This window comes from Ictalurus punctatus, chromosome 13, assembly GCF_001660625.3.
Source record: "Ictalurus punctatus breed USDA103 chromosome 13, Coco_2.0, whole genome shotgun sequence".
Taxonomy (NCBI): Eukaryota; Metazoa; Chordata; class Actinopteri; order Siluriformes; family Ictaluridae; genus Ictalurus; species Ictalurus punctatus.
In genome coordinates, this window is record NC_030428.2 from 29,055,542 (window position 1) to 29,075,000 (window position 19,459).

The 19,459-nt window shown below is 44.9% G+C and overlaps 1 protein-coding gene across 17 annotated transcripts in view; it reads right to left on the reverse strand.

Moving 5' to 3' along the window:
• LOC108273798 (calcium-activated potassium channel subunit alpha-1) overlaps positions 1–18,985 on the reverse strand; it is a 104,886-nt gene extending 85,901 nt beyond the window's left edge. For 16 of the 17 annotated variants that reach the window (XM_053685251.1, XM_053685252.1, XM_053685247.1 and 13 more), the window contains exons 1-2: positions 18,831–18,984; positions 17,535–18,634 (exon numbers count right to left, since the gene is read on the reverse strand). In XM_053685251.1, the coding sequence (XP_053541226.1) occupies positions 17,535–17,786 (252 nt within the window). In that variant the 5' untranslated portion in view covers positions 17,787–18,634; positions 18,831–18,984. Of the gene's footprint in view, positions 1–17,534; positions 18,635–18,830 lie in introns of all 17 variants that reach the window. The other variant, XM_053685237.1, reaches the window with a different exon arrangement.
• Between the last annotated feature and the right edge of the window lie 474 nt (positions 18,986–19,459).

Here is a 19,459-nt window from a genome sequence, read left to right on the forward strand (position 1 = left end):
CACACACACACTCAATTATACCACATAAATCTATTATCATCACTCATCCACCTCATTCTGTTACAGTCTGTTCCTTCAGAGTGACACACACACACACACACACACACACACACTGTCACAAACCCTACAGCACACTCTATCTACTCTCTGGACATGGAATATCGGCCATTTCAGAGTGTCCTAAACCCAAAATACTCTCATTTCTAACCACAATGATAAAGTTAAGAAGAGATGAGTCAGAAAAGCAACACTACACAGGGTGGTGTATGATGAGTATAGTATTCAGTACTCTGGGTGGTGTATGATGAGTATAGTATTCAGTACACAGGGTGGTGTATGATGAGTATAGTATTCAGTACACAGGGTGGTGTATGATGAGTATAGTATTCAGTACTCTGGGTGGTGTATGATGAGTATAGTATTCAGTACTCTGGGTGGTGTATGATGAGTATAGTATTCAGTACACAGGGTGGTGTATGATGAGTATAGTATTCAGTACTCTGGGTGGTGTATGATGAGTATAGTATTCAGTACACAGGGTGGTGTATGATGAGTATAGTATTCAGTACACAGGGTGGTGTATGATGAGTATAGTATTCAGTACTCTGGGTGGTGTATGATGAGTATAGTATTCAGTACACAGGGTGGTGTATGATGAGTATAGTATTCAGTACACAGGGTGGTGTATGATGAGTATAGTATTCAGTACTCTGGGTGGTGTATGATGAGTATAGTATTCAGTACACTGGGTGGTGTATGATGAGTATAGTATTCAGTACACAGGGTGGTGTATGATGAGTATAGTATTCAGTACACAGGGTGGTGTATGATGAGTATAGTATTCAGTACACAGGGTGGTGTATGATGAGTATAGTATTCAGTACTCTGGGTGGTGTATGATGAGTATAGTATTCAGTACTCTGGGTGGTGTATGATGAGTATAGTATTCAGTACTCTGGGTGGTGTATGATGAGTATAGTATTCAGTACACTGGGTGGTGTATGATGAGTATAGTATTCAGTACTCTGGGTGGTGTATGATGAGTATAGTATTCAGTACTCTGGGTGGTGTATGATGAGTATAGTATTCAGTACTCTGGGTGGTGTATGATGAGTATAGTATTCAGTACTCTGGGTGGTGTATGATGAGTATAGTATTCAGTACACAGGGTGGTGTATGATGAGTATAGTATTCAGTACTCTGGGTGGTGTATGATGAGTATAGTATTCAGTACTCTGGGTGGTGTATGATGAGTATAGTATTCAGTACACAGGGTGGTGTATGATGAGTATAGTATTCAGTACACAGGGTGGTGTATGATGAGTATAGTATTCAGTACACAGGGTGGTGTATGATGAGTATAGTACTCAGTACACAGGGTGGTGTATGATGAGTATAGTATTCAGTACTCTGGGTGGTGTATGATGAGTATAGTATTCAGTACACAGGGTGGTGTATGATGAGTATAGTATTCAGTACTCTGGGTGGTGTATGATGAGTATAGTATTCAGTACACAGGGTGGTGTATGATGAGTATAGTATTCAGTACACAGGGTGGTGTATGATGAGTATAGTATTCAGTACACAGGGTGGTGTATGATGAGTATAGTATTCAGTACACAGGGTTGTGTATGATGAGTATAGTATTCAGTACTCTGGGTGGTGTATGATGAGTATAGTATTCAGTACTCTGGGTGGTGTATGATGAGTATAGTATTCAGTACTCTGGGTGGTGTATGATGAGTATAGTATTCAGTACTCTGGGTGGTGTATGATGAGTATAGTATTCAGTACACAGGGTGGTGTATGATGAGTATAGTATTCAGTACACAGGGTGGTGTATGATGAGTATAGTATTCAGTACTCTGGGTGGTGTATGATGAGTATAGTATTCAGTACTCTGGGTGGTGTATGATGAGTATAGTATTCAGTACTCTGGGTGGTGTATGATGAGTATAGTATTCAGTACACAGGGTGGTGTATGATGAGTATAGTATTCAGTACTCTGGGTGGTGTATGATGAGTATAGTATTCAGTACTCTGGGTGGTGTATGATGAGTATAGTATTCAGTACACAGGGTGGTATATGATGAGTATATGATTAGGTTTTTAACTAGTTATGGGGTTGTGTAATAACTGTGTAACAATAACAGTGTAATCACCAGTAGCGTGGGGTTAAGCAATGGATTGGCTTTGTAGGCTAGCAGACTGTTGTTTTAACTCAAAGGATGATACTAGTATATGTATGATGTATGATGTATGCATGTGAGCATGATTGAAGACGCAGTGTGTACAATTGTGCATGTTGTCACGAAAAGATTTCGCTGAGTATTTTTCTCGGAGTGTAGTATGGTATGTGTAGTGTGTAGTATGAATGCATGCAGTACAGTATATATAGTAGTATGTAGGATACAGTACGGTAAGTGTAAAGAATTTAGGATCTACACAGAGTAGTGTACTTCACTCTGCTTTCTCACAGGCATTAGCGAATGTGTTGTGACACACTCCCCTGCCTTACCGTCACACTAATTTATGTTCGTCAAAGCGGCGCATGTAAGAAATTATTCAGATTCCCAAATGAGAGACGACAGAGTTTGGAGTGAACAGACACCTCCTGCTGTTCCCGTCACACTGAACCGAGTTCATCAACGTCACAGCCGTTATGCAGTCTGCAATTGATCTGCGTTTATCTCATTTTCATTCACTCGAGCTCAATTCTCCAAAAATGCTCAGTCCATGTCTAACACAGAATCCCCACTGTCCACTGCTTATAGATCACCTCATCAGCTTAAAGATCATCTGAAAGATCATCCTAAAGATCAGCTTAATGGTCAGCTTAAAGATCAGTTTAATGATCAGCTTAAAGATCAGCTTAACGATCAGTTTTATGGTCATCTTAAAGATCAGCATAACGATCAGTTTTATGGTCATCTTAAAGATCAGCATAACGATCAGTTTGAAGATCAGTTTAAAGATCAGCTTAAGGATCAGCTCGAATAAATTAAGCTCAAATGAACTGACGAGCTAAGGAGGTGATCTAAGAGATGAGCTAAAGAGGTAAACCAGAGCTTAAAGCACAAGCTCCACTGTTTCGTCTCTGATCACACACAGTACTGCTCTTAAACAGGGGGTTTTGAAATTCTAAAATTCATCTTGTGGCGTTAAATTAAGCCTGACTCGCTTTAGCCCTGTTTAGCCCCAATGCCAAGCCTCCATCCGTCCACATCAACATTCAGCTCACATTAGAGCCGAGACAATTTCCTCAGACCTCTGCATTATTCAGCCTCACATCCATTTAATCTCTCTCTCTCTCTCTCTCTCTCTCTCTCTCTCTCTCTCTCTCTCTCTCTCTCTCTCGCTCTCTCTCTCTCTCTCTCGTTCTCTCCATCCTTTTAATCTGCCCTCGTTTCCATCAGTGGCTGAGTGCTGCTTATAAATCAGTGCAACCTATTCATTTAATTAGCCGAGAACTCTCCACAAATTTAAGAGCTTAATGTTCAGGCAGCAGCAGATATGCTGTATATATATGTTAAAGATATAAATAAAACCCAACATCTGTCCTGATAGAGAATTCACACAAATATAACACAATATTCATGACCGTAAACTAGAGATTCACTCCACATCTGATGGCTGAAAGTCTGGAATAGAGAAAATAAAACTGGTTTTGGGGACCGTTAATAACTGTACCATGATTTAGCATCTTTGCCGTAGCTGTTTGTGCCAGCTCGGTAAAGGCTGTGTCACTTTGTTAAAGTAGTCGTGCGACACTAAATCAAGTCCAAGGATTTTTTAAAGTGAGTCTTTCTTGGCAATCAAGGCGAGGTCACTTTGTAAACCTGTCCAAGTCCTTTATTAGTGAATAAACAGTACAGATGGAACAGATGCGATATACACTGGCGTGATTAGTAATAATCCGATCTGATTCGGTAACAAGCTAACATGCTATTGTGGGATATTTTATTTAGTTTATACTTTTGAGCGAATTTCCTTATTGATTTGTTTAAAAAAAATTATTACAAAAGCAGTTTTTGATTTAAGGATTTAATGGTTTCATTTTTTTTTTGTTTATTTTTTATACAATTAAAACATTAAAATTAAAGTATAAATAAATAATAATAATAATCCAATCTGTAACATGCTATTATGGGATGTTTTTTCTGTTTGTGTTCCCTTTTGGAGGGAACTCAACGCTGCGTGAGCTCCACGCTGTGGGAAGCGCCCTCGCGCATGACCGGTATCTGAAGCTTGTGTAACATCACGCTCATTTATAGGCCTGCCCTGATCGGGTGACGTGGCGATTAAGCGCGTCGTGTGATATAAAAATGGCACCTGTAACCCGCGTTGTCAACCTAATTATCTTCCGCAAGACGTTTGTGTAACGCTCACAAAATTACTCTTCATTTCCTCTTGATCTTTCAAAAAAAGAAAGAAAAACCTCTTTACTTTTCTGTCCCTTTAAGAGAGAGAAAAGTATGAGTGAGAGAATTCAGGAAGTCTGTTACACCTTGCTGCCGTTTCATCACGGGGAGGATGGACACACTTTCTGAGTGAAATGTCTCGGGGTGGGGCACATCAGGGCAGCCTCGAGAGGTCTGACTGTGTGCATTGTGAACGCCTTACAATCAGGCAGCTCCACTCGCAGCTCGCTCTCTTCTTGGCCAAAGGGTGTTGGGTTTCAGAGCCTCACAGCAGACAACCCAGGTCCTGGGGATCGCGTATGGATCTGGAAGAGGAGTCGGAGACGAGCGCTGCTCTATCTCTTGCTCTGTCTTCTGGGTCTGTCGAGGGGGGCTGGCTTTGCCATCCAAGCTGTGTAAGGCCACCTCTGCATTGGTGGGCAAGGCCTATGTGGCAGCGGGTCTCACTCGTGGGTCACTGCATACAATGGCAGCGTTGCAGGCCTACCAAGCAGACCTGCTGTGTGAGCTGGACATACGGTGGCACTCCATACTACTGCCAAATGTGTCTCCATAGGTTCTGTCTACCGTAGAAAAGGGTTACCGGGTCCAGTTCAGAGCTTGACCAGTTCAGAGGTGTGCTCATTATTATGGAGTATGCGGCCAATCCATTATTATGGATTATGGAGTATGCGGCCAATTTTAGACCTGAGTCATCTGAACTGTACTCTTCAGACATACAGGTTCAAGTTGCTGACTCTCAAACTTATCCTTCCACAGATTCAATTTGAGGATTAGTTTGTGACAATAGATCTAAAAGACACATATTTCCACATTGGAATATCACCCCGTCACAGGATGTTCCTGAGGTTTGCGTTTGGAGGGAACACATACAAATATCAGGTTCTTCCCTTTGGGTTAGCTTTATCCCCTCACACCTTCACAGAGTGCATGGATGCTGTTCTGACTCTCTTGTGACTCTGGGGCATCCGTGTACTAAACTACCTGGATGACTGGTTAATTCTTGCACGATCCAGGGAACTGGCAATTCAACATCGAGATGTTGTTCTCACCCACATCAAAGGCTTGGGGCTCAGGTTGAACCTCAAGAAAAGTATGCTTTCTCCAGTGCAGTGGACAACTTTTCTAGCAATTATGTAAGATTCTCAAGCTGGAGGGCTGATTTATCATATTGATGAAGCCTCTGTGGAGCAGCATCCTCTAACATCGAGGTTTATGCCTGGTGTCAGGCGGCTAAGGCCCACCTGCAGACCATGCATACCTTCCTGTTCCAAGGAGCTAGGACCATCCTGAGCCAGGAGACAGAGCCTTCCATTAACAGCTGTATAACCAACATGCCATGACACATGTAGTAGTAAAATAAAAAACAACAACAAAAAACTGGTGGTTTTGCAAAGCCAGTACATGGACGTAGTCACTCAAAATAATTAGTACAATTAAAAACAAGCAAGCAACCAACTTTATAATTATTTGACCACTTGAGATGGAATGACTTGTACAGTATATAACAGACTACAGCAGTGTATTTCTGTATTTCAGGAATGAGTGCAGTGTTCAGTGTTTTATTTATTTATTTATTGTCTTTAAATGGTGGTAATAAGATCAGGAAGTAACTCTGAATGATAATGAGACAGAGAGAGAGGAAGAGAGGGACACAGAGAGGGAAAGGGACAGAAAGGTGGTGCGAGAGAAAGAGAGAGTGGGAGAGAAAGGCAGAGAGAGAGAAAGAGGGAGACAGAGAGAGGGACAGAAAGGCAGAGAGAGAGATCGAGAGACAGAAAGGTGGGGAGAGAGAGGTAGAGCAAGAGGGAGAGGGAGAGAGAGAGTGGGAGAGAGAGAGAGGGACCGAAAGGCAGAGCGAGACAGAAAGAGGGAGACAGAGAGAGAGAGAGAGCGAGAAAGAAAGAGAGAGAGGGAGAGTGGGAGACAGAGAGAGAGGGAGAGAGAGGGGCAGAAAGGTGGGGAGAGAGAGAAAGAAGGAGAGAGAAAGAAGGGGAGAGAAAGATGGTGAGAGAGAGTCTTTTGACTTTTAAGATGAATTTAATGCATCAGTGTAGTATTTACATTTTTAAAAAGAACCCCATCAGACCCTCCACCCAGGAACCCCAACCCCTTCAGTCTTACTATAAATCCACTCTAGTCAGAGATCTGTGTGAAAGACCACAGTGCTGTTAATATTAAGGCCTTTCTTGCAGCTGATATCCATTTTCTCAGTCCGACCCGTCTCCCTGTCCATTTCCTCAATCCGACCCGTCTCCCTGTCCATTTCCTCAATCCGACCCGTCTCCCTGTCCATTTCCTCAATCCGACCCGTCTCCCTGTCCATTTCCTCAATCCGACCCGTCTCCCTGTCCATTTCCTCAGTCCGACCCGTCTCCGTATACATTTCCTCAATCCGACCCTTCTCCCTGTCCATTTCCTCAATCCGACCCGTCTCCCTGTCCATTTCCTCAATCCGACCCGTCTCCCTGTCCATTTTCTCAGTCCGACCCGTCTCCGTATACATTTCCTCAATCCGACCCTTCTCCCTGTCCATTTCCTCAGTCCGACCCGTCTCCCTGTCCATTTTCTCAGTCCGACCCGTCTCCCTGTCCATTTCCTCAATCCGACCCTTCTCCCTGTCCATTTCCTCAGTCCGACCCGTCTCCCTGTCCATTTTCTCAGTCCGACCCGTCTCCCTGTCCATTTCCTCAATCCGACCCGTCTCCCTGTCCATTTTCTCAGTCCGACCCGTCTCCGTATACATTTCCTCAATCCGACCCTTCTCCCTGTCCATTTTCTCAGTCCGACCCGTCTCCCTGTCCATTTCCTCAGTCCGACCCGTCTCCGTGTCCATTTTGTCCGACCCGTCTCCCTGTCCATTTTCTCAGTCCGACCCGTCTCCCTGTCCATTTCCTCAGTCCGACCCGTCTCCATATACATTTCCTCAATCCGACCCGTCTCCCTGTCCATTTCCTCAGTCCGACCCGTCTCCCTGTCCATTTTCTCAGTCCGACCCGTCTCCCTGTCCATTTCCTCAGTCCGACCCGTCTCCCTGTCCATTTCCTCAGTCCGACCCGTCTCCGTGTCCATTTCCTCAGTCCGACCCGTCTCCCTGTCCATTTTCTCAGTCCGACCCGTCTCCGTGTCCATTTCCTCAGTCCGACCCATCTCCGTGTCCATTTTGTCCGACCCGTCTCCCTGTCCATTTCCTCAGTCCGACCCGTCTCCCTGTCCATTTCCTCAGTCCGACCCGTCTCCGTGTCCATTTCCTCAGTCCGACCCGTCTCCCTGTCCATTTCCCGAATCTGACCCGTCTCCGTGGTGAGAGCACGTTCAGGTTTTCACTTTTTGTTGCGAGTTGTGAAGGTTTGATAAAGTTTTCTTTGTCTGGGAAGCAGTTTGTCAGTGAGATGTTCCATCAGTTCTAAAACCCGGTTAATGTGTTCTGTGGTGTAAAGTTGTTCAGGCAGTTCTGAAAAGTCGAAGTTATTTGGCTGATCTGGGTTGAGCTCTGCCTCCTCCATATCTGTGAGCGGTTCTCCTCCTGTAGCTCCTGCGCTGCACTCTGGGCAGTTCTCCTGCGGCTGTTTGGACGATTCCACCACCTCGTCCATCTTCTCTCCCCCTATTTCCAGCTCAGCTATAGTGTTCTATAACTCTGCAGTGTGTGTTGTCTCGGTGTGGGTCAGTGCAGTGTCTTACAGGGTCAGTGCAGTCATTGAGGCCGGAGTCGATACTAACACTAACACTGTCCCCAGTGTCTGTGGTGTTGTTTACAGTAACATCCACTTCAGCACGATTGTTGACATTAATCGAGGAGAGAGAGAGAGAGGAGGGAGAAAGATGGAGAGAGAGGGAGAGAGAGAGAGCAAGAGAGAGAGGGAGAGAGCAAGAGAGAGAGAGAGGGAGAGAGAGCAAGAGAGAGAGAGAGCAAGAGAGAGAGAGAGGGAGAGAGAAAGAGAGAGAGAGAGAGGGAGAGAGAGCAAGAGAGAGAGAGAGCAAGAGAGAGAGAGAGGGAGAGAGCAAGAGAGAGAGAGAGGGAGAGAGCAAGAGAGAGAGAGAGGGAGAGAGAGCAAGAGAGAGAGAGAGCAAGAGAGAGAGAGAGGGAGAGAGAAAGAGAGAGAGAGAGGGAGAGAGAGCAAGAGAGAGAGAGAGCAAGAGAGAGAGAGGGAGAGAGAAAGATGGAGAGAGAAAGAGAGGGAGAGAAGGACAGAGATGGATTTAGAGTTGACCTCCTTCTTAATGATGCTTGTGTGTGAGATATTCAATCCACACACACACACACACACACACACACAGACACACACACACCAGCAGTGACACGATGACGTGGCTGGAAGTCATTTATTTTCTATGAGAGCTGGAGATTTCCTATCACAGGAGGCAAACTGACCATTAGTGATGCAACATAGGCGGGGCAAGTGACGCAAGTGTCTAACCCCTCTCTAACTTCATCTCGCCATCCTCCTCTCGCTCTTGTTCTCTCTCTCTCTCTCTCTCTCTCTCTCTCTCTCTTCCTCCGGTATAACCCTCAATGAGGAATAGTTACTTGTTGCTTAGCAACAACTGCTAACTTAGAGTATAGGGGAGAGTGACATAAGTGCACAAGATGGAAAAAATGTGTGTGTGTGAGAGAGAGAGAGAGAGAGAGAGAGAGAGAGAGAGAGAGTGAGAGAGACAGAGAGAGGGAGAGAGAGAGAGAAACAGAGCTTTGCCAATTTTGTATGTAAACAATCATGCCAATAAAATCCTTTGAATTGAACTGAATTGAATTGAGAGACAGACAGATAGACAGACAGATAGACAGACACACTGAGAGAAAGACAGATAGTGCGAGAGACAGAAATTCCTGTTAGAATTTGGCTGAAAATATTCGAGTCAGTAATTGAGCAGATTGCCCTGTATGGCAGTGAGGTGTGGGTTCACTAACACATCAAGAATTCACCAAACGTCCAGCTGAAACCCTGCATGCGGAATTCTGCACAAATATCCTACAAGTTCATCAACACACAACACACAGCGCAGAATTATGCAAATATACACTAATTATAATACAGAAACAGCCAATCAAATTCTGGAAACACCTCAAACTCAGTGACCGCCAATCACATCATTCCAAAGCTATGCAATACCAAGAGCTGATAAAAGCAAACAGACCCCTCTCTCAGGATCACCAACACCTACTAACCCCCACCACACTGACCCTCCAGACCAGAACAACCTCCAACACCTACTAACCCCCACCACACTGACCCTCCAGACCAGAACAACCTCCAACACCTACTAACCCCCACCACACTGATGCTCCAGACCAGAACAACCTCCAACACCTACTAACCCCCACCACACTGACGCTCCAGACCAGAACAACCTCCAACACCTACTAACCCCCACCACACTGACGCTCCAGACCAGAACAACCAAGTCTAACACCTACTAACCCCCACCACACTGACCCTCCAGACCAGAACAACCTCCAACACCTACTAACCCCCACCACACTGACCCTCCAGACCAGAACAACCTCCAACACCTACTAACCACCACCACACTGACGCTCCAGACCAGAACAACCTCCAACACCTACTAACCCCCACCACACTGATGCTCCAGACCAGAACAACCTCCAACACCTACTAACCCCCACCACACTGACCCTCCAGACCAGAACAACCTCCAACACCTACTAACCCCACCACACTGACGCTCCAGACCAGAACAACCTCCAACACCTTCTAACCACCACCACACTGACCCTCCAGACCAGAACAACCAAGTCCAACACCTACTAACCACCACCACACTGACCCTCCAGACCAGAACAACCAAGTCCAACATCTACTAACCCCCACCACACTGACGCTCCAGACCAGAACAACCTCCAACACCTACTAACCCCCACCACACTGATGCTCCAGACCAGAACAACCAAGTCTAACACCTACTAATCACCACCACACTGACCCTCCAGACCAGAACAACCTCCAACACCTACTAACCCCCACCACACTGACCCTCCAGACCAGAACAACCTCCAACACCTACTAACCCCCACCACACTGATGCTCCAGACCAGAACAACTTCCAACACCTACTAACCACCACCACACTGACGCTCCAGACCAGAACAACCTCCAACACCTACTAACCCCCACCACACTGACCCTCCAGACCAAAACAACCTCCAACACCTACTAACCACCACCACACTGACCCTCCAGACCAGAACAACCAAGTCCAACATCTACTAACCCCCACCACACTGACCCTCCAGACCAGAACAACCTCCAAGACCTACTAACTCCCACCACACTGACGCTCCAGACCAGAACAACCTCCAACACCTACTAACCCCCACCACACTGACCCTCCAGACCAGAACAACCTCCAACACCTACTAACCACCACCACACTGACCCTCCAGACCAGAACAACCAAGTCCAACATCTACTAACCCCCACCACACTGATGCTCCAGACCAGAACAACCTCCAACACCTACTAACCCCCACCACACTGACCCTCCAGACCAGAACAACCTCCAACACCTACTAACCCCCACCACACTGACGCTCCAGACCAGAACAACCTCCAACACCTACTAACCACCACCACACTGACCCTCCAGACCAGAACAACCAAGTCCAACACATCAGATCAGACCAAATTACAACACACGACGGAGCTGCACTTCCTAACATACACACACCATAAACACACACACACGCACCATACACACACACCGTACACACACATCCGAGAAAAACTCTTCCCCAGAATTAAACACATTCTGGGGGTAAATTAACATACTTGCCATTTGAACTTTGTGTGTCTGTGTCTGCTCGATAGTGCTCAAACTAACCTTTTATTCAGGAAGTACAGCTGACTCCACTACTGTCACGCCCTCTAACTCTCGTAACTCTGACGCTCATACCGATTCAAACATTGCTAGTGTTACTGAAATAAAAGCCATAAAACTGCACCCCATCCAATTTGTCGTTATCCTCCATTGTTTCTCCTAAGCAAGAGACACAGGATGACCTGGTAATTCCTGTTGCCCTTGTCGACATCCCATGCACGCTGTTGTCAACACATACCAATGAGGCGGGACATATAGAGGTGGCCAGCTACACTGCTAAACTGCGCTCACCCGCTGTTCTCTGTGAGATTCGAATGACACCACATCCAAAGTCTCAATGATCTCCTTCTGAAATTATAATGGGCAGACCAGTTCCAACTGTGGACTAAAGCTATCCCTGGTGTTTCTTTTACAGGTGACCTGAGTGTGATTATCGGCGATTATAGGCCGATATAAACCTTAATTGAAAAATTGAACAGTGTGCATGGTAATGTCTCTGCTTCTCTCCCTTTACCTGCAGAGAAACCTACTCACCCCTTTCTCCCAGGTGATGCAGTACTGGTGAAAAGTCTCAACCCCTGGAAAGTTGGAGAAGCCGCCTTTGGAGCTCCTACAACTCACACTGCTGTACTCACTGACTCTCAACCCCAGGGGATCCACGCCAGGAGACTGAAATGGTGCCCAACTAGAACAAGCTCACCTGACAAAGGCCTTAGGGGGGCTCTTCTCGTCTCACCTTAACACATATAGATTTTATTGCACTAGACTTGGGAGCACATACAAGTTGATCCTCCCAATGAAACCACTCCTCTATTATCTAGCCTTATGGCTCTGTATCTCCTGGCTCCCACACTAATCACAGGGCTTCACCTTTACTCACATAACACCCTTTGGCAATATGCTAATCTCACTGCTCGCCAGCATAACATCTCGACTCACTGCTATACATGTGCCGTTCTGCCATCCTCAGTAGACAACCCCTCTTCCCTGCATTCCCTTAGTTCTACAATTAATGTTACTCTCACTGAAATGGCACGTGGTAATCTTTATCGATGGACAATGGGGCATTTTATCAACAACAGTTCCACTGAATGCACTCCTTGTTCTTTCACATGGCATTGTCATATACCACGGTCTGTGTTCATCGTTCAGGGGGAGGATTTAGGTGCCCTACCAGTCTTTTCAAACTTAATTATTCTAGGAGAATACACTCCCAGCTGCTCCTGCAGCACCCCACCATGTTCACTTCTCCACCCTGGCAGGATAGGATCACTGTTTAAGCCAGATTGGTATTGGATATGTGGCTCCCAGGCCTATTTCTACCTCCCCACTAATTGGACTGGCATTTGTGCTCTCACTCTCTTAAGGAATCCTCTTCCTATCATTCTCACCACTCTGCTCATCAGGAGCAGGCGGTTACTAAATTTTAACAATGAGGACAATTTTCTGAACATCAGATAAAAAATAAATGGGCTGTTTTCCTCAATATGGCATTACTCAGACCTGGAATCAGACTGAAATCACTCACTACAGATCAGCCACATTCGCTAATGCTACCACTTTATCGGAGGAATCAAGCAAGAACTAACTGCTCACCACTGTACAACTCTCAGCTGGTGTATTGTAGACTCCAAAAGGTTCTGGGGGTCTTTAATGGTTGATTCTAGAAGACATAGTTTGTTGCACAGGGCTTTTTGTCCAGGGTTCTTGTTTACATTACTCTCTTTCTCTCTCTCTCTCTCTCTCACACACACACACACACACACACACACACACACACACTCATGTGTATATTAAAGATTATAGCGAGGTGATAAACACTGCTAAATCACTACACACTCATTAGCACATTACTGAACTAGCGTTAGAACCTAACAACAAGCTGTATATGATTTAAACGATGATGATGATGCTTTGTTATAGCACCTGTCAATCATTCCAGATTCATATGCTGATTGGCTCATCTGCAGTTTTCTGTTTAATATTTAATTTTAAAATTATTTTTAGCCTTTTAATTGATAGTCGTGATCAGACTGAGTAGATGAGAGGAGTAAAGATTGGACTTTACACACTTTTTAATCCGGATTATCTGAGAAGATAATGATTTAAGACCAGCGTGACACCACTGTCTCCATTCTTCTTTATAATGAGTAAATACAACACAGCAAATCCCTTCATTAACTACCTCCTCACTCACGCTCCTAACACAGCTCTACCTCCTCACGCTCCGAACATGGCTCCTAACACGACTCTACCTCCTCACTCACGCTCCTAACACAGCTCTACCTCCTCACGCTCCGAACATGGCTCCTAACACGACTCTACCTCCTCACTCACGCTCCTAACACAGCTCTACCTCCTCACGCTCCGAACATGGCTCCTAACACGACTCTACCTCCTCACTCACGCTCCTAACACAGCTCTACCTCCTCACGCTCCGAACATGGCTCCTAACACAGCTCTACCTCCTCACTCACGCTCCTAACACGACTCTACCTCCTCACTCACGCTCCTAACACGACTCTACCTCCTCACTCACGCTCCTAACACGACTCTACCTCCAGACTCACGCTCCTAACACGACTCTACCTCCAGACTCACGCTCCTAACACGACTCTACCTCCAGACTCACGCTCCTAACACGACTCTACCTCCAGACTCACGCTCCTAACACGACTCTACCTCCAGACTCACGCTCCTAACACGACTCTACCTGAAACAGAAATATAAATTTGATATAAAACAGAACAGAAAGGGTTAAACAGCCTGACAGAGCGTCTGCCTGGAAGTACCCACAATTCACAGGGTAATGTTTGACAGGTCTGTAATGAAAGCAACAGCTGCAGTGTGTGTGTGTATGTGTGTGCGTGTGTGTGTGCGTGTGTGTGTGTGTGTGTGTGTGTGTGTGGACCTATTCCTGACTACTGGCACAATGTCAAACATGGGAAACAAACAGATATGTAATATCTAAGATCTCTCTCTCCGTCTGTCTCTCTCTCTCTCTCTCTCCGTCTGTCTCTCTCTCTCTCTCTCTCTCTCTCTCTCTCTCTCTCACATCAGTGATCTGGTTTCATTTTCTGTTGAATGACCTGAATGATATTGTTTATCGCATATGAGTCTTAGACATGAGACTTTTTTCTCCCTCAGTGCTCTTCTTTAATCTCTCTCTCTCTCTCTCTCTCTCTCTCTCTCTCTCTCACACACACTCTCATCTCATGTACATGTTACAGGATTGTCAGTAGTGGGTGTGGCCTGTGCACAAAATTTAATTTGAATGAATTTTTAATCAGAACATTTTTTAAATGTCTAAACAGGTCACACTTACGTTACCGGATTGTTGCTAGTGGGCGTGGCTTGTCTAAACATAATTCATTGTAATAAGTTTTTTAATAGACAGGACACAGTGACGTTACAGTGAAGTATGAACATTAGTAAAAACAAATTTGAGAAGATCTCTGTACGCCGGTTAGCGATGGTGGTGTTGTAGTGTCAGTGTGGATTTGCTGCTTCATGCACAGGAAATGACACGGCTTCTGCTCGCTTACCACTCATCTAACACGCTAGCTAATCCAAGCGCTCTCTTTTCTCAACTCAATCTTATTTACACACCTGCTCCACAGATAACCTTAACCCCTCCCCCTTAGTCTCCTAACCCTAACCCCGCCTCCTAATCCTAACCCTGCCCCTAACCCCGCCTCCTAACCCTAACCGTAACCCCACCTCCTAACCCTAACCCCGCCTCTTAATCCTAACCCTGCCCTTAACCCCGCCTCCTAACCCTAACATTAAAGCCGCCTCCCAAACGTCCTTTTAATGGTGAAGTTCAATGCAATTCCTTTTCATGTTCTGCAGTGGAATATTGTGTGAAAATCCTCCGTTAATCATGAGCTTTATCTCCTGTGTGGATCTGTGAGAAGAAATGATTAATTAATCATAACCCAGGAGGAGAGAAGTGTTCGAATAGTGTTGGAATACACCCGTCAGTGTTTATTAGAGAAAAGATGTACAGTTTAAAAAAATAAAACATTTATTAGCAGCTTTATTCTTTGGTCAGTTTTTATTTATTTATTTATTTATGTTTATTTCCTCTTATAATTGTTGACGCCAGCAGACAATTGAGATTAACAATTCGTCTGGAATGTACAGGTATGTACATGTAATACTTTAAGAGCTTTCTGAGTAAGACTTCCAGTGTTTTTGAGCTGGTGATGATTACATGAGATCACGGTTGTAAATGATCAGATTTTGGTCAGATTTTGGATGTATTTACGTTTCCAGTTTACAAACTGATATGTCTCAGAGCAAGAGCAGCCTAATAAATAAGATATGAAATATAATTAAAGAAATATTTACCAGGATTTTATTGGTAAAATCACAATTTCAGGCAGTTTAGCATTCAGCTAATTCTCTGCATATAAACAGAGAACGTTATACTTTTAAAACTGACTAATCTCAAATCTCACTACACACGCGCTGTATATTTAGTCTCTAGGCCCGGATTAATTTGAGAGAATTACAGGGTTTTTTTTGTTGCTAAATTTAGCGTCTAATGAGGCAGAGTGAACTAAACACAAACTTCATTCTAATGCGATGAGTAGAATTTAGTGCAAAGGAGAAAACGTAAAGTTTTTGTGAGGAAAAACACACAGAGGAAACATCAGCTGATAGACATCGCGAAGGCAAAAACGGAAACTACCATTATTGTGTGCGTGTGAGTGTGTGAGAGTGTGCGTGTGTGTGTGAGTGTGTGAGAGTGTGCGTGTGTGCATGGTGGTGGTCACAATGGCAAAATGTACAAATCCCACCATGTTTAAATAAAGCTATAAACCCTATGACTCGTGTTTATAATATAATCTACATAATATTGAGAATGCAGGTGCAGCCCAGAGCCCGGCTCAGACGGGATTCGTTTCTCAAAAGTAGAACAGTAAAATATAAATAAACCAGGTTTAAAAGGGCGTGTCAGAGACGCGACACTTCCAAGGGGTTTTTCAAGTTCTTACAGACATGCTACAGTCATGTGACCTAGTGATGATCAAGCGTGGCCACGCCCCCTACAACAAGCACTTATAATGAACTTATTAAAACAATCAGTGTGATTACTTATGTGTAAATCAATCAGAATGAATACACATGTCCTCCATTACTCACTTTACTGAACACACACACACACACACACACACACACACACGTGTCTAATCAAATCTAATCTCATTTAATAAGTGTTTACGTTTTGGTCGCGCTAGCTTTCAGACAGAGAAACACTGCAGATGAAATGATCTTCATTTCACAATATCACCACACAGTTGCATGGCAGTGCGAATCCATGTTTACCAGCTAACCTTCGGGTCAAACTTCTCTCACATGAATGTGCTCTCTATCAGCTAGCTAGCTTCCAGGAACAAACTCAAACAGGTTAGCATCTGAGGTAGTGCGTTTAACAATGAACTCCCCATGTGCAAATATATATCTTTATCTATATATACATACATTTCCTGCTAAAATATGATTAATTTCTATCTGCACCAACTGTTCATTCACCAAACTTCACAAGAAGACACAAACTCTAACTGCAATCTCTAACGCTAATCTTTCCCTGAGAAGAAGTTGATCTTTCAGAAGAACGCATCAGGAGCCAGAGGAATGACTTGAGATTCAACATCAACAATCCATTCCCCTTGAAGATCTGTTCACCCAGTTTCCCTTGAACACAGTACTGTACTGCTCGCTAACTAGATAGCATCATAATTAGCTCGCATGTCGCTGGTATCAGAGGTAAAATTGTGATGTGGAAATGAAACGTGATCATCTGTCGTGTACAGGCAGTGGGGTCTGACTGGTAAAACCCCATTTGAAGAACTTCTGAATGACAGTGCACCTACACAGGAAATGGGTCATCAGCCATTTTGAAAAGAGAATCTCATGGTATTGCAATGGTTTCTGGGTAATTTCATAGAAGATCCTAAAGTCTACAGTGAAGCCAAGCTTCACGTAACAGAAATCCATCAGTTTTCAATAAAATAATCAGATTAAGACGTCGAAAGGCGAGTCGACCAGGACAAATGACGTTTAGAACTGGGCCACATTGAACGTCTGGACTAAAATGGCCTCTCTGACTCAAATCCAAGATCTAAATCGTGTGTGTTGAATCTGAGAAGTAGGAATAGATCTCAGTTTGAATAGATTGGACATTTAGGGTCATCAAGGAGCAAAGGAACCTTTAAGCAAGCAGGAATTCACTCACAAAAGCAACGTTCCTCACGGGTGCTTTACCTTTTTTTTGGTGCTGCAGTGACAGCATACGGTCCACAGGTACCGGACCGTCCTCCACAGCAGGATGATGAAGAGCCCGCCGAAGAACGTGACCATGGACGATGCGAGGAAGGCCCACCACATGCGCTGGCCATTTTTGTCGCACGGCACGTCGGCAAAGTACGGGATGATCGGGTCCATCTTCCTCGGGTTCGCCATCATGGAGTTTTGGGAGGGCTGGTGCCGAACGTCACCATCTTTAGCTGGAAGCATGCGGGCCCTGAATGCTCATCGGCCATGTAGACCCACTCGACCTGGGAAGTACTAGCAGGAAAAACCCCACTGAGAAAATCACGGAAATCAAAAGTGAGTCATGTTTATCTGCGATGAAACTCCATCAAGTTCACGATTAGGATTAATCCGTCCTCCGGGAATCGGATTTAGCGACGGAGAATCCATTTAAAACCACGTTAGTGGAGTTCAGATACACTGTTATATGTGTATGTGTGGTGTGTATGGAGAGAAGGAGATGAAAACTTCACATGACGGCTGGTGAAGGGAGAACCGACTATTGATAACTTCTTGGTCTTGTTCTGGATTTTTAGTCGCAAAATTCCCATCAAAAACCGACTGAAATGGTTTCATAGGAACATTTTATCCCATGATTATACAACATCATGAAACATCACTCCATTCTGCATGGACGCTGAAGATCAGAGTCCTGACGAGAGACCAGCTTCAGCTGTGGCTTCTGTAGAAGATTACATCCGTCCTTCAGGAACTAGAGAGTGTGTGTGTGAGTGTGAGAGAGAGAGAGAGAGAGAGAGAGAGAGAGAGAGAGAGAGAGAGAGAGAGTGTGTGTGTGTGTGTGTGTGTGTGTGTGTGTGTGTGTGTGTGTGTGTGTGTGTGGTATTGAAATGGAAAATAACACGACTCGTGGTGTGTTTTGTTCACACTCCGGTTCTGGTATATGAACTCCTCTGGTGTCGTTTCCGCTCTTGGGATTAGTTTTCTCCGAAACATCAAAGCGAGCACCCGACAGGAAATCCGCTCCTATTCCTCTCCTCACTGCTTCTCTCCACATTCCTCATTTCTTCTCGTTTCTTCTCCTCCGTGAGAGTCTGTTCGGGAGAGATTTACCGTTACACAGGTACACACAAGGGCGGATGCTTTTCATTCCAAAACAAACAAACAAACAAACAAACACCCAGACCGAGCAATAATTCTGCCTTAACTCGAAAAAACATCTCAATCCGACGACAGAAATCCCAATAAAAATGTTTTGAATGAAAAAAATGTATGTATAGAATTCAGTACCTGGAATACGCGGTCCTTCTCTGGGCTCAAAATAACAACAATAATAATGATGAAATAATAAATGATATTGAAAAGGCAACAGGTTTGGAGAGGCGGCGAGCTGAAGCGCTTCTCTCCTCACTCACAGGAGCGCGCGGGTTCTCGTGCACGCGCACTTGTTTATGTGCTCGCGCAGAAACAAACGCGCGCTCACGACAACCTGCGCAGTAGCCGTGACAAGGCGGCGTCCCAAATCTGTCTCTCTCTCTCTCTCTCACACACACACCCACCCACACACACACTCACACACACACACACACACACACACACACACACACACACACACACTATATAATTCGAGATAAACTAGAGCGACACCATTTTGAGAAAGCGTCCAAAAATATGTCCTCCCCACCCTGCTGAGAATCCCAGCTCGCGCTGACCTGCTGGTTGAACTGGTACAGCATCTTCACCAGCTGCTAACTCACCTTCCAGCTCCCTGATCCACTGACCAATCAGATCCACCTGGTTTACACGGGTGTTATCTGCTTTAATATGAGTGGTTTCTGAAGCAGTCAGTGAGTGAAGATGGTCCACAGGTTGGAGAAGTTCTGCCTGTGTTCTGGAGGCTGGTCAGACCGAGCTGGTTC